The 13,775-nt window shown below is 27.6% G+C and overlaps 2 protein-coding genes across 2 annotated transcripts in view; both read left to right on the top strand.

The window, feature by feature from the left end:
• The first annotated feature begins 239 nt into the window (after positions 1 to 239).
• On the top strand, positions 240 to 2,216 carry LOC146886324 (uncharacterized). Its single transcript, XM_085673004.1, has 2 exons — positions 240 to 1,379; positions 1,499 to 2,216. The coding sequence occupies exons 1-2, from the start codon at positions 254 to 256 to the stop codon at positions 1,957 to 1,959; spliced, it is 1,587 nt and encodes a 528-aa protein (XP_085529130.1). The 5' UTR covers positions 240 to 253; the 3' UTR covers positions 1,960 to 2,216.
• Positions 2,217 to 10,654: 8,438 nt separating this feature from the next.
• Positions 10,655 to 13,775, top strand: part of LOC146886325 (uncharacterized) — a 3,211-nt gene continuing 90 nt past the window's right edge. Inside the window, exons 1-8 of the mRNA XM_085672959.1 lie at positions 10,655 to 10,773; positions 11,198 to 11,324; positions 11,547 to 11,619; positions 11,738 to 11,837; positions 12,668 to 12,738; positions 12,884 to 12,982; positions 13,091 to 13,456; positions 13,551 to 13,775. The exon at positions 13,551 to 13,775 is cut by the window's right edge and continues 90 nt beyond it. Coding sequence (XP_085529085.1) covers positions 10,725 to 10,773; positions 11,198 to 11,324; positions 11,547 to 11,619; positions 11,738 to 11,837; positions 12,668 to 12,738; positions 12,884 to 12,982; positions 13,091 to 13,456; positions 13,551 to 13,775 — 1,110 coding nt within the window. The 5' untranslated portion in view covers positions 10,655 to 10,724. The remainder of the gene's footprint in view (positions 10,774 to 11,197; positions 11,325 to 11,546; positions 11,620 to 11,737; positions 11,838 to 12,667; positions 12,739 to 12,883; positions 12,983 to 13,090; positions 13,457 to 13,550) is intronic.

Raw genomic sequence — 13,775 nt, forward strand, 5'->3', positions numbered from 1 at the left:
AAAAAAAGGACCGAAAAAGCGCTTTCTTAAAAGGTGAAGCCACCAAGTGTTAAGAGTATATATAATTCTGTTATGGTTAGTTACTGTAGTTTGTTATACATCTTCTGTTACGCTAGTATAGTTAGTTCTAGGCTTGCCTATATTAAGACTTTCTCTCTCTGTATCAATACAATTCAATATCATGCAACGTTCTATTTCTTTCTCTCTCTCATAATCATAACATGGTATCAGAGCTTGATTTTTTTTCTTCACCATGACTTCCGCAAGCACTACCCAATCTGATAATGCCCCAATGCCTTCTTTTTCGTCCTCCCTCCATTTTTTTCCCTCCACCCTTAGCATCAAGTTAGATGATGAAATTTTTTTGGTTTGGGAGCATCAAATCCTGGCAACCATTTACGGTTTGCATTTCTTCCATTTTCTTGATGGCACTCCAGCTCCACCCAAGTTCTTGACGCAAAGTGCAGCAGAATCCTCCATCATCAATCCTGCATATGTTCACCATCAACAGCAAGATAACCTCATTGTAGCGTGGCTATTGGGCTCAATGTCTTCTCCTATGTTAACAAAAATGGTAGGTCTTCGTACGTCGGCCGCTATTTGGAAAAAATTAACGATATACTTCGCAAGTCAATCCAGAGCGCGTGTGAAAAAGCTGAAGCTTCAACTAAAAGTGTCCAAGAAAGATCGTTCCATATCTACGTACATTCTTGATATCAAGAAGACCGTAGATTCGTTAGCCACCATCGGATCTCCTCTTTCTGACGCTGATCATATTGAAGCCATCCTTGATGGATTGCCGGATGATTACGATGGGTTCGTTACATCCATCCTCTCCCGCACAGAACCATACACTATTGAAGAAATAGAAGCATTTCTTCTTGCGCATGAAGAACGCTTAGAGAAACACAAACAAGCTGATAATGTCTTTCAGGTCCATGCCACCACATCTTCTTGGCATTCTTCCACTCGTGGCAGGTTTCAAGATCGTGCTGGTCGACAACGATCACGTCCACCATCTTCTGTACGTGGAGGCCGAAGCTTCAAGAACAACTCCTCCCAATCCACACCTTCTTCATCACATCAAAATTCAAATACGAGTCTTCAATGTCAACTCTGCATGAAATATGGGCACACCGTAGCTTCGTGTTGGCATCGCTTTGATCAAGATTTTCAACCGCCTATTCAATTACATAACTCTCAGGTTTCTCCTTCCAATATTGATAACTGTGATCAATTGTCTTCTATCTCTACTATGCCTGAAACTCTTTGGTACCCCGATAGTGGGGCTTCACATCACATAACAAGTGACTCTTCAAACTTCACATCTAAAACCAACTACAATGGATCTGAACATGTTAAACTTGGCAATGGATCAGGTTTGGCTATTACTCATGTTGGATCTACAAATCTTTCTTCTCTGTCAAATTCATCTAGTTTTGCCTTGCATAATCTTTTAAGTTATCTAACATGGATCTTACTCTTCGCTGTTTTGCAGATGCTGACTGGGGTTCAGATCCAAGTGATCGAAAGTCGACTTTGGGTTTTTGTATATATCTTGGATCGAATCTTGTCACTTGGTCGTCGAAAAAGCAGGCAGTTGTTTCTCGCAGCACCACTGAAGCAGAATTTCGCAGCATTGCTTTTGCAACAACTGAACTCTCTTGGATAGTTTCTCTTCTCAAAGAGCTTTCCCTTTCTCCTCTTGCACCCACTATATATTCTGATAATCTTGGTGCAGTTTTACTCACAGCCAATCCCATCTTTCATTCCAAAACCAAGCACTTCGCCCTTGATGTTCACTATGTCCGTGATCATGTTCGAAAACAGCATCTTTGTGTTCAACATATTCCAGCCCAGCTTCAAGTTGCAGATGCTCTTACGAAACCTGTCTCGAGGGATAGTTTTCAAAACTTTCGTGATAAACTTAGGGTTCATAGTTTACAGCCTCCACCCTAAGTTTATGGGGGGCGTGTTAAGAGTATATATAATTCTGTTATGGTTAGTTACTGTAGTTTGTTATACATCTTCTATTACGCTAATATAGTTAGTTCTAGGCTTGCCTATATTAAAACTTTCTCTCTCTCTCTGTATCAATACAATTCAATATCATGCAACGTTCTATTTCTTTCTCTCTCTCATAATCATAACACCAAGCATAGAGTTATAGGAAGATCGGAGAGAGAGAACCCACATTTGAGAAAGAACGTAAGAGGAAGAGGAGTGTTTTTCTATGTTCAGTCGTTGATGGTAAGATTCCAACACTGGTATATGTATATGCGTTTCTATTCTGATTTTGTTTGGGCACGGGTTTCCACCTCGTTTCTCTATCTCATCCATACGACAAACCCTAAATAAGAAATATGAGCTTCAATCGTCGCTCTTTATTCTTGTTTCTTGCTATGTATATACATATATTAGTGTTTTGTGTTTGGTTTTAGTAATCTTTGGGATGCTTTTACCTCTCTGTATATGTGGGATTCAACGTTTGCTGAGGTGTGACCCTGAAAATAGGTGCTTACCAGTTGAAGGGTCCACGAATAGTTCGCTTTATTTTGGTGTGTTGTTACGCTCTTTACATAGATGCTTTTTTAATTTGAAGGAAATAGCGACTTAGTCTTTCTATGGGCTTGACTTTATTTTTTCACATTACAATGAATGCATTTGGGGAATGTGAAATGCGCTCCTAATATATATCCAATTCACAACGTAATTGCATGGTTTCATTCGAATGCAATGGCAAAAGTGCACTTGACTAGTATTAATGCATGACAAGACATCTCATCCTTTTATATAGAATGTGATGAATGCATGAGAAGGGTGTGGGACCGCTAGATAATCTTTATCTTCACTTAAGGTGTCCTAAAAGTAATTATAGATATAACATTAATTAATAGTTAAAAACGTAGTTAGGTACGTGTCCTTTGTTTTCTTTCTTTTTTCTTTTCTTTCTTCTTTCATTCATAATCATTCGAATTCATTCCAATGCTTATTACGTTGAATCTTGAACATATTTGATGGTTAAGATTTTATACTTTTAATTATCATTTCGAGTTATGGACTTGTTTGATAATAATTCTTTTTCATTACTTTAATTATCATATCGAGTATCGTACTCGTTTGATAATCATTACTTTTTCATTCACTTTAATTATCGCGTCGAGTCCTGAACTTGCTTGAGAATCATTCTTTTTCATTCATTACTTTAACTATCATGTCGAGTCTCAGACTCGCTTGATAATAATTCTTTTTGATTCACTTTAATTATCATGTCGAGTCCCGGAGTCGCTTGATAATAATTCTTTTTCATTACTTTAATTATCATGTCGAGTTTCAAACTCGCTTGATATCATTCTTTTCACAACTTTAATTATCAAGCGAGTCACGGACTCGCTTGATAATTATTCTTTTTTCACAACTTTAATTATCATGTCGAGTCTCGGACTCGCTTAATGATCGATCATTTTTCAAATTCACTTTAATTATCATGTCAAGTCCCGAACTCGCTTGATAATAATTATTTTTCACAACTTTAATTATCATGTCAAGTCTCGAACTCGTTTGATAATAATTATTTTTCATAACTTTAATTATCATATTGAGTCCCGGACTCGCTTGATAGTCATCCTTTTTTCATAATATTAATTATCATGTCTAGTCTTGGACTAGTTTGATAATTAGATTTTCCTAACATTAGTTATCATGTTGAGTCTCAGACTTGATTGATAATTACTTTTTACAATATACAAAATCTCTCTAAAACAATTCAAGTTTACAAACCCTTTCATCTTTTGTAAATAGTTCTTTTTACCTAGAACTACATGATCCTTGATTCTCCATTCCGATTGGAGATATATAGGAGTAAGGTCAATCCTTGTCGGGTTCACCTTCCAAAAATCACATCTTTTTCTTAAACGATTTTTTTTATTTTAGAACTACGTGATCCCTAATTTTCCATTCTGAATGGAAATACGTAGGAGCAAGGCCAAGTTCTTATCGGGTTCACCTTAAAAGAATTAAAATCTTTTCAAAATCATTTTCCATAGTCTTTTATTTAAAACTATGTGATCCCTGATTTTCCATTCTAAATGGAAATACGTAGGAGCAAGGTCAAGTCCTTGTCTGGTTTACTTCCCAAAAACTTAAAATGTTTTCAAATATTATTTTCCAAATAGGTTTCTTTAAAAAAAAAAGAACTACTTAACCTAATTCTCCATTGTAAATGGAGTTACGTAGGAGCAAGGTCAATCCTTGTCTAGTCCAACTAAAAATTTGAATAATATTTTCTTTAATATTTTGTATTTGTTTGTTTGTTTGATTTTTTTGAGAAACTAAATATTTTAAAAATTACATTAATTTTCAAACTTAATTAAAAGGAACCATCTTTGGATGGACGTTATGTGGTGTTAATACATTTTCCACATGTAACCGACTCCCAAACCTAAACTTGGTTTCAAAGACTAAAATCTTTAAGGTTTTTCTATTATTTTCTTTAATAAACTATGGTGGCGACTCATTTTTTATTTAAAAATATTTTTTCGCCATCATGTTGTGACCCTGGTTGCGATAGATGGCGACTCCACTGGGAACAATCCGAGAGAGTCAATCCTCATTTATACCACAAAGATAGAATCAAATTCCCCTTGGGTCTTGGGTAAACCAAGGATAAAATCCATGCTAATGTCTAACCAAAGGGATGAAGCAATAGGTATAAAGGTATATAAACCATGGGACATAGTCCTAAACAAAGCTTGTAAGCATGCAATGCATCTTGACAATGTCTTTAGACTTGTTTTCTCATGTGGGGCCAATAATATTTCTCCTCTAGAATGCTTAGAGTCTTATCAACTCAAAAGTGGCCCATAAGCCCCCCTTCATATGTCTCTTTCACTAGAAGTTTTCTATTAGGGCACACAAAATTTTCCTTCATTAAATAAATAGCCTTAGGAAACATATAAAACTCCATGTGCTTTCTTTTGACAGCTAGCAAAAATGGAAGAGAAATCAAAGTCTTGTTCATCAACTCAGATATGTGATTAAATTCAAGAATTGCGATTCCCAATTTTGAAAACAAGTTGTGCCTTATAGATAAAGCATCAACTACAACATTACTTTTGCCTTTCTTGTATTTTCACATTAAAAATTGCTCTAAAACTTTCATCCATTTTGCTTGCCTCTTATTCAACTTATGTTGTCCCTTCAAGTATTTAAGTGACACATGGTCCTTATGAATGACAAACTCTTAGGACACTAAATAATACCGATGACAATTGGTCAGCACAAGGATGGGTTTATAATTTTATAATTTTATAATTTTATAATTTTATAATTTTATAATTTTACAATTTTACAATTTTACAATTTTATAATTTTATAATTTTATAATTTTATAATTTTATAATTTTATAATTTTATAATTTTATAATTTTATAATTTTATAATTTTATAATTTTATAATTTTATAATTTTATAATTTTATAATTTTATAATTTTATAATTTTATAATTTTATAATTTTATAATTTTATAATTTTATAATTTTATAATTTTATAATTTTATAATTTTATAATTTTATAATTTTATAATTTTATAATTTTATAATTTTATAATTTTATAATTTTATAATTTTATAATTTTATAATTTTATAATTTTATAATTTTATAATTTTATAATTTTATAATTTTATAATTTTATAATTTTATAATTTTATAATTTTATCATTTTATCATTTTATAATTTTATAATTTTATAATTTTATAATTTTATAATTTTATAATTTTATAATTTTATAATTTTATAATTTTATAATTTTATAATTTTATAATTTTATAATTTTATAATTTTATAATTTTATAATTTTATAATTTTATCATTTTATCATTTTATAATTTTATAATTTTATCATTTTATCATTTTATCATTTTATCATTTTATCATTTTATAATTTTATAATTTTATAATTTTATAATTTTATAATTTTATAATTTTATAATTTTATAATTTTATAATTTTATAATTTTATAATTTTATCATTTTATAATTTTATAATTTTATAAGTTTATAATTTCATAATTTTATAATTTTATAATTTTATAATTTTATAATTTTCTAATTTTCTAATTTTCTAATTTTCTAATTTTCTAATTTTCTAATTTTTTAATTTTATAATTTAATAGTTTTAGAATTTTTTTAATTTTTTAACTTTATAATTGTATATATTTATACATTTTTGAGTTTTTAGAACTTTAGAATTGTAGAACTGTAGAATTTTATAATTTAATATTTTTATAATTTATATCTTTATAATAGTATCGTTTAAAAATTCTATAATCCTTTAATTCTTTAATTTTATAATTCTATAATTCTGCAATCCATTAATTATAACTATGTAATTTTTTGATTTTTTTATTCTATTTTATAATTATATTTAGTTATTTTTTTATATTTTGAGAGTTTTATTTTTGTATACTCTTTTATTTTTATATTTTATAATTTTATAACTTTATAACTTTGTATTTTGTAATTTTAAGTTTAGTAATTTCATAATTTTATAGTTTTGTAATTTTATAAGTATCTCAATTTGAATTTTATACTTTTTTTTCTATGATTTGAAATGATTATTTATTTCTTAATTTTATATTTTATGATATTGTGGTTTTATTTCCTTCAGGCTAATTTCTATATTATGGTCTTTTGTCGCTTAACAAAATATCATATGACGATAATGATATTTATGCAAGATTGCTTCCACGTTATATAGTTAGTTGATAAAATTTAAAATTTAATCCCATGAATTAGGGATAGCAACGGGGCAAACAGTGTTGGATCTTTAGCCAATATCTTGGAGTATCAAAATTTTTGGTTGAATTAGGTTTTTAATTCATTTTTTTGTCTAAAAATGTCAAGTTAATCATTTAGGTTTTATTTAGTCTGAATTTGATTTCGATTTTTAAAAAATTAATGCAATTTGATCTTTTTCATTAAATTTCGTGAAGCAGAGCAATAATTTTTCATCAAAATTGATATTAGGATTATGTCAATCACACCATCAAAGCAAACTTCAATTTCATCACACCATCCTGATTCACAACTTCAATTCTGAGGAAAAAACCTTGATCAGATTCAAGAAATTAACAAAAATTGACAAAATTTCATCATTTTTTCAAAAATCAAGACCAAATTGAAACTAAAAATAATTGGAGGACCAACTTGATATTTTGAACAAAAATAGAAACCGAAAGAGTAATTCCAAATTTTTTATATAAACTAGTAAAAATATTGTATTTACTTCTTTTATAATAATAATAAAAATAATAAAATAATAACTATGTTATTATTATAAATATAAAATTAAATATAAATAATTTTTATAATTTTACTATAATTAATTTTCATTTATAAAAAATGATTAAATTAAATAAATAATCACTTACAAAATAATAACAATAAAATAATTATTTTTATTTACAAAATATTTAAAAGTTAAAATTAAAAAATAAAAATGGACAACAAAAAACACTTTTCCTTATATAGATATAAATGTATAAAAATTTATTAAAATATCAAATATATAAAATATATTAAAAATGTTAAATTTTTAAAAAATATATTTATAATCATATCTTTAGTTATATAAATATAAAAAAAAAAATTGGAGAGGTCATGGCCCCTTAGTCTCTATAAAGGTCCGCCGATGGGGGCAAGGCTGAGTTGCACTATTCAATACTCATTCCCATAGAAAAAAATTATCATCATCTCCATAGTGAAACCCAATGGATAAAGAAAACATAATATTATCAAATCTTCAATCTTGAGAGGAGAGTTATTTCTTCGATATCAAATATTCAGTAAAAAAAATTATAATTTTATACATTTCAAATTAGAATACTAAATAAAATTTAATGAGAACCAAATTATTTATTAAATTTGTAAATATTAATGGAACTTAGTTGATAAAATTTAAAAATATTTTAAAAAATGTAAAATGAAAAACAAATATTCAAATTAAAATATATTGTAAATATTTGTTTACTTCAATTTTTTAAATTTTGATAGAAATATTTGTGTATATTTATATAGAAATTAAATTTGGTTTCAATTTGGAGATAGACAAAATTGCACAATTTTTACAAAAATTGAGACAAAAATTAAAATACTAGAACCAGATTGAGAACAGGGAAATGACATATGGCATAATAGTGACATGTGGCATTGTGATTGCCACATGGCACTGTCACTGCCACGTTGCACTATGTCAGCTTGATACTTGGCAAATTTTTAATTTTTTTAAAAATTTTTAAAAATAAATAAAAATAAAAAAAAATCCAGAAACTGACATGTGACACCCCATTTAACGTTGTTACTACACCACTAACGGAAATGACTTAATTGCATCAAATTTCCCAAAATAGGGACCAAATTGTGATAAAAAAAATAGAGAGATCAAATTGATATTTTGCTACGAAAATGGGGACTAAATGTATAATTTAACCTAATAATAAATCACTTGATCAAAATCACGCAAAGAACAAATATTAAACTAAAAGTAATAAAATTTTATCATAAATTTTTATCTTTTGAACTTCAATATATGTTGGATGATGATAATAAAAACTTCATGACAATTACATTAAATTTTTATAGTAAATAAAATTTATTTATACAATTATAGTGACAAAATTACAAAGTGATTGAAAATGAGTTAAAAAGTAAAAAATAATTATATAAAATATATAAAAATAGTATTGTACATGACAAAAATAAACAACAAATAAAAGTATTAAAAAATTATTAAATTTGTGTCTTGAAAACAATTTGAGAGACTATTGAATGAAATCGCCCAAACACTTGGATCGGGAGTGTTAAACATTCTACGTGAAAGGAAAATATATAATTAATTGTGAATATTTGAATAATTTAAAGGGGGACGGTGATATGGTGGGGACGAGTATTATGACAAGTATGAGAAGAGGACGAGTATGTACATCCCGTACCCAATTGAAAAAATCGGTGATTTTTCATACCCATATGCATATACAGTCAATGCGGAGATTTTCTAACAAAACGGAGACGGATTCGAACAATACTCACGAGGACGGGTTAGGTTTAGACAATATCCACAGGACAAGTTTATTTGCCATCTCTACCATAAAGTCAATTGAAAACTTTTAAAATTAAGGACTAAATAGACCATAAAAAATTGTTTAATAAAAATTGAATTAAAAATTCTCAAATTTATCACATACTCAACACATAATTAAATCTTTATTTTAAAAAGATTTATATAAAAAATTATTATAAGAGATTATAATATAATAGAGATAATAAAACCTCTCATAATATTTAACATATCTATAATTATTAGATAATAGTGATGGAGATTATGAGATATTATTAGATATTATGAACTATTAATTATTTTAAAAATATTTATATAAAAAGTTATATAGAAAGTTATAATATTTATATATAGATAATAAAATCTCTCATAATATTTAACATATCTAATAAAACTTTATAATCTTTAACATTATCTAAAAATATTTCATAATATCTGATTATATTTTACAATATCTAATATATATATATATATATATATATATATATATATATATATATATATATATATATATATATATATATATATATATATATATATAACAAATTCACTTGTACATAACTAATTTTTAAAGACTTATAAAAACCTATGAAAATTGATTACTATTTATCTATTCATTTTCATTATATTATATATTTTATTTATTATATTACATTGGTTTTAACATTATTTTATCTAGCCTCAACAATATTCTATCTTATAAAATAATATCATTACACTATTTTAAGAAGAAACATTTTTCACGTTTTTAATTTTTTAGAAAACAAATATTATATTTTACTATTATTGAGAAATTAAATATATGATGTAAGATTCTAGAAAATCATAGTAATTAAAAAAGTAAAAATATAAAGTTAAATAGATATTCTAAATATAAAAGATAAAAAGAATATATTCTGAGATATTGTTAAAACCTTACTGCACTGGTGTATTTAACTAAAAGAATATATTAAATATTGTTAGATATTATAAAATATCATTCAATATTATTAGATATTATCATATATTCTGAGATATTGTTAAAAATTATAAAGTACTTATTAGATATCGTTAGATATTATCATTGATTATTTAAAAAGCTATTATATGAGATTATGATGTAATAGAGACAATAAAATCTCTCCCAATAATATTTCATAATTCCTAACATTATCTAAGAATATATGATAATATGTCTTCATATCTAATGATATATGATAATTTTTAATTAAATAATTACTACACTTTTTATCTTTTACTTAAAATATTTATTTAATTATTATAATTTTCTAAGGTTGAAAGGTAAAATATATGGTCCTTTTAGTAATTAATTATATATTGAATAGGGTTAATTTTTTTTTTACACTAATAATTACTTGTAGAAATAAACATATTCTCAATTAAGTTATCTGATTATATTATATTATATATACAATATGATATTTCGAAATATCATATATTGAAAAGATATAATTTTATTCTAGTAACTAACAAATATAATAAACCAATATAAATATAATGGAGATCACCCTCCTCTTTCATTCTTCATTTCCAAACTCAATTCTCTCCATTCTTATTTGTATTTGATAGTAGTTGCGTTCGTTCTGTTTCGTTGGTAGTTCAATCATGGCAATCTCGTTTCGTAGCTCTTCGATCATGGCAATCCCAGACGAAGGTTGTTCAATACGCGCAGAGGAAATAGTTTTGTTAGTTTTTTTTTTTTGGTATTCCGATGTTTGAGAGCATGGAATTCTGGTTATCTTGTGAATCATAAATCTTTATGTTCTACTTGTGTTGTATCATTTACCCTCCCATTTTTCGAAGTTTAGTCTTGGCTTGAGACAACGTTTGTTTAAGTGGTATCAGAATTTTATGGTTTAGTCCGTTTTGTGGTGTCATTTAATTGTCAGTTGAGAGTTTACATTTGTTCTTGTTTGGTTCTTGATGTTCTTCTTTTTGTTTTTTGCTTGTTATATGAATGTGATCTATTCGATGCTGTCATATTTTAAGGAGTTAATTATGTGTACAGGATTATCTTTTGATGGGCTTTAATGCCATCTTATTTTTCTAATACACTTTTCTTTACCTCCTCATTTCAGAAAGGCAGGATAAGTATGAAAATGATGAATTTATTGCGGATGACATTGAGGACGAAGAGGAGCAAGACGAAGAAGAGAAAGCAAATACTGATGATGAGCGACAGAAAAAGAAAAAGAGAAAGAACAAGTCAGTTTTCCGTCCTCATGTTTTTTTACCTCTGCTTGTCATTGAAGTTGATGTATTTGTATGTTTAGAGAACAAAACGGAATGTCTCATAATAGATAAATATTTTTTATTAGATTGGATATATTTGATAATCACTCTTGCATTCCTTTCTTGATTTGTTTTTTGAAAAAAATTATTTGTCTGCTTTTGTCTGTATTTATCGAATTAATGTCACTATTTTAGGGAAGAGTATGTCCTTGATGAAGATGATTATGAGTTGCGGGAGGACAACAACATAAATATTCGTCCGTCGAAGGTTTTGAATTTTTTATACGTATATATTTCAATTTTTTTATTAATCTTTGAATTTAGTGGATGATTATTATATTTTATGTACAAATTTCATTAACTCTTTTTTTCTTTTAATTACTAAGGAGAGCCAAAGGTTCAAGCGACTGAAAAAAGACCGGACCGACACCGAGGAGGAGTCCTCTGGGATGTCTGATAAGGATGAATTTGTTTGTGGCTACAAAGGTATGCTTCTTCATCAGTTATGGCGGTTCATTACAAGAAAATGTATAAAAAATGATCAATTTTAGTGATTAATAATTATTGGTAACTATAGTAATTAATTCAGATATTAATTTATAAAACTAAAAATTATTGATTACTAAAATAGTTACTATTATGAATAAAAAGTTATAATTTGTTATTAAATTGATCTTTAATATCATGGTTTTAACTACCAAAGGAAACTTGGTGGAACCCCTTGACTATAAACCTTGTTGGGATCACATCAAAATTGATCACTAAAATTTAACTACCTAAATTTTGACTATCAAAATAATTTGATTTTTAAGTTGGTCTCTATTTAATTAATAATTAATTATAACTTTTTATTTATAATAATATGTATTTTAGTAACTAATAATTTTGAATTTTGTAAACTAATATTTAAATTCTACAGTAACTAACTATTTTTTTGTAATTAAAGTTAGTTTCTAATCTAGAATTGGGTTTATGCTTTTTGTTTTTCACTGTTAGTGCTTTATTGTTGTTGGAAGATTACTTTTCACACAGATTATGTAGATTTTATATCTGAACACTTTTTATAGGAAGAGTTTACTTTGAATGTGTAAAATGGTTTTTGAAACTAAAATTACCAAAATAGTATTGAAGTTATTTGAAAATTTCCTTATATGTTAGTGACGGCAAAATAGTAAACAGTACATTCTACGTAAAATATATTGTCCTGATGTATTGTGGTTCCACAATGAACCTTTTGACACAAAGTTAATTCATGCTCTCATTCATACATGCGCCAATAACCAAAAGCACTTAACTATGACGTCCATGAATTACAGGAGCTCCACTTCAAGACAGTGCTGAAGGGGAGGAACAAGGAGAGGAAGAAGAGGACGCTGACACTTCTACGGTAACATTTCTTCCGCTATAAAAACCTACTGCTCTTCAAACTTCTCTTCATATAATTTTTTATCACATGCATTTTCTTCGTTTTTCCATCATATTATTTTGATTCTTCTTCTTGTACATGAAACAAATAAACTTGTCTTTGCCAGATAAATCCTTTCTTGACAAGATCAACAATGGCCCGTGCACAGTCCATACTTACTGCCAGTCCAAAAGGAGGCTTCGTTACCATGTTTCTCAAAGACCAGGTTTCTATTTTTTTTTTTCTTTGTACTTCATTTTCCATGGTTGTCATTTTTCTTCTCTTTTTACAACTTCTCACGTATGTTTGTTTGATATTGATTTTTTTTGAGAAGGACTTTGGATACGTGGAGAGGATATTTGTAATCCGATTTCTCAATGAACTGGGTTCACAGTGGACCATTGTTGATGAAAATGGCCGTCTTCATGAAATTACGTATAATATGGATATACACTATCCAAAGCTTACTAGAGGATGGTCAAATTTTAGAAGGTGCTATGACTTGGATTCAAGAAAATTATTCGTCTTAAAATTTGTTGGAAATTCTTCTTTCCAAGTTATGTTTGCCAAAGAGTCAAGTTCAGACTTTCGTGTGGCTAAATTTCTAAACAAAGTCGCATTATATTCTCCTCTCACTACCTCTCCCTTAATTCATTTTGAAGTCAGACTATCAAAATTTAATTGTGAAGCAAGTCATCTGGTGAGATATTTTGCCTTCTTCACTTCATTTATTCTGATTTAAAATTTTCCTTCGTTTTTACTTTGTTTACTGGAATTGTTTTTCTTTTTCCCAGGATTTGTCGTCGGAGTTTGGCAACTATTTTTGCAATAGTGGTCTTACAAAGGTTGTACTTCATGGACCATTTTTCCAAGTCGAATGCAATTTGCTGGTAAGATCAAAGTCTGTCAAAATAGGAAGCGGATGGAAGAACTTTTGTAAGCTTCATGAATTGGAGGAACGTATATCAATTATTTTTGAGGTTGAGAGTCAAAAAACTAGTGTGGATATCAAAGTTATT

The sequence above is a fragment of the Vigna unguiculata genome, chromosome 5, assembly GCF_037176805.1.
Source record: "Vigna unguiculata cultivar grain cowpea cultivar isolate G323 ecotype 2 chromosome 5, ASM3717680v1, whole genome shotgun sequence".
Classification (NCBI taxonomy): domain Eukaryota; kingdom Viridiplantae; phylum Streptophyta; class Magnoliopsida; order Fabales; family Fabaceae; genus Vigna; species Vigna unguiculata.

Coding starts and splice junctions, on each gene's coding strand:
- LOC146886324 (XM_085673004.1), top strand. CDS start 254: ATGACTTCCGCAAGCACTACCCAATCTGATAATGCCCCAATGCCTTCT. Junction 1,380..1,498: donor TAAACTTGGCAATGGATCAG/GTTTGGCTATTA, acceptor GCTGTTTTGCAG/ATGCTGACTGGGGTTCAGAT.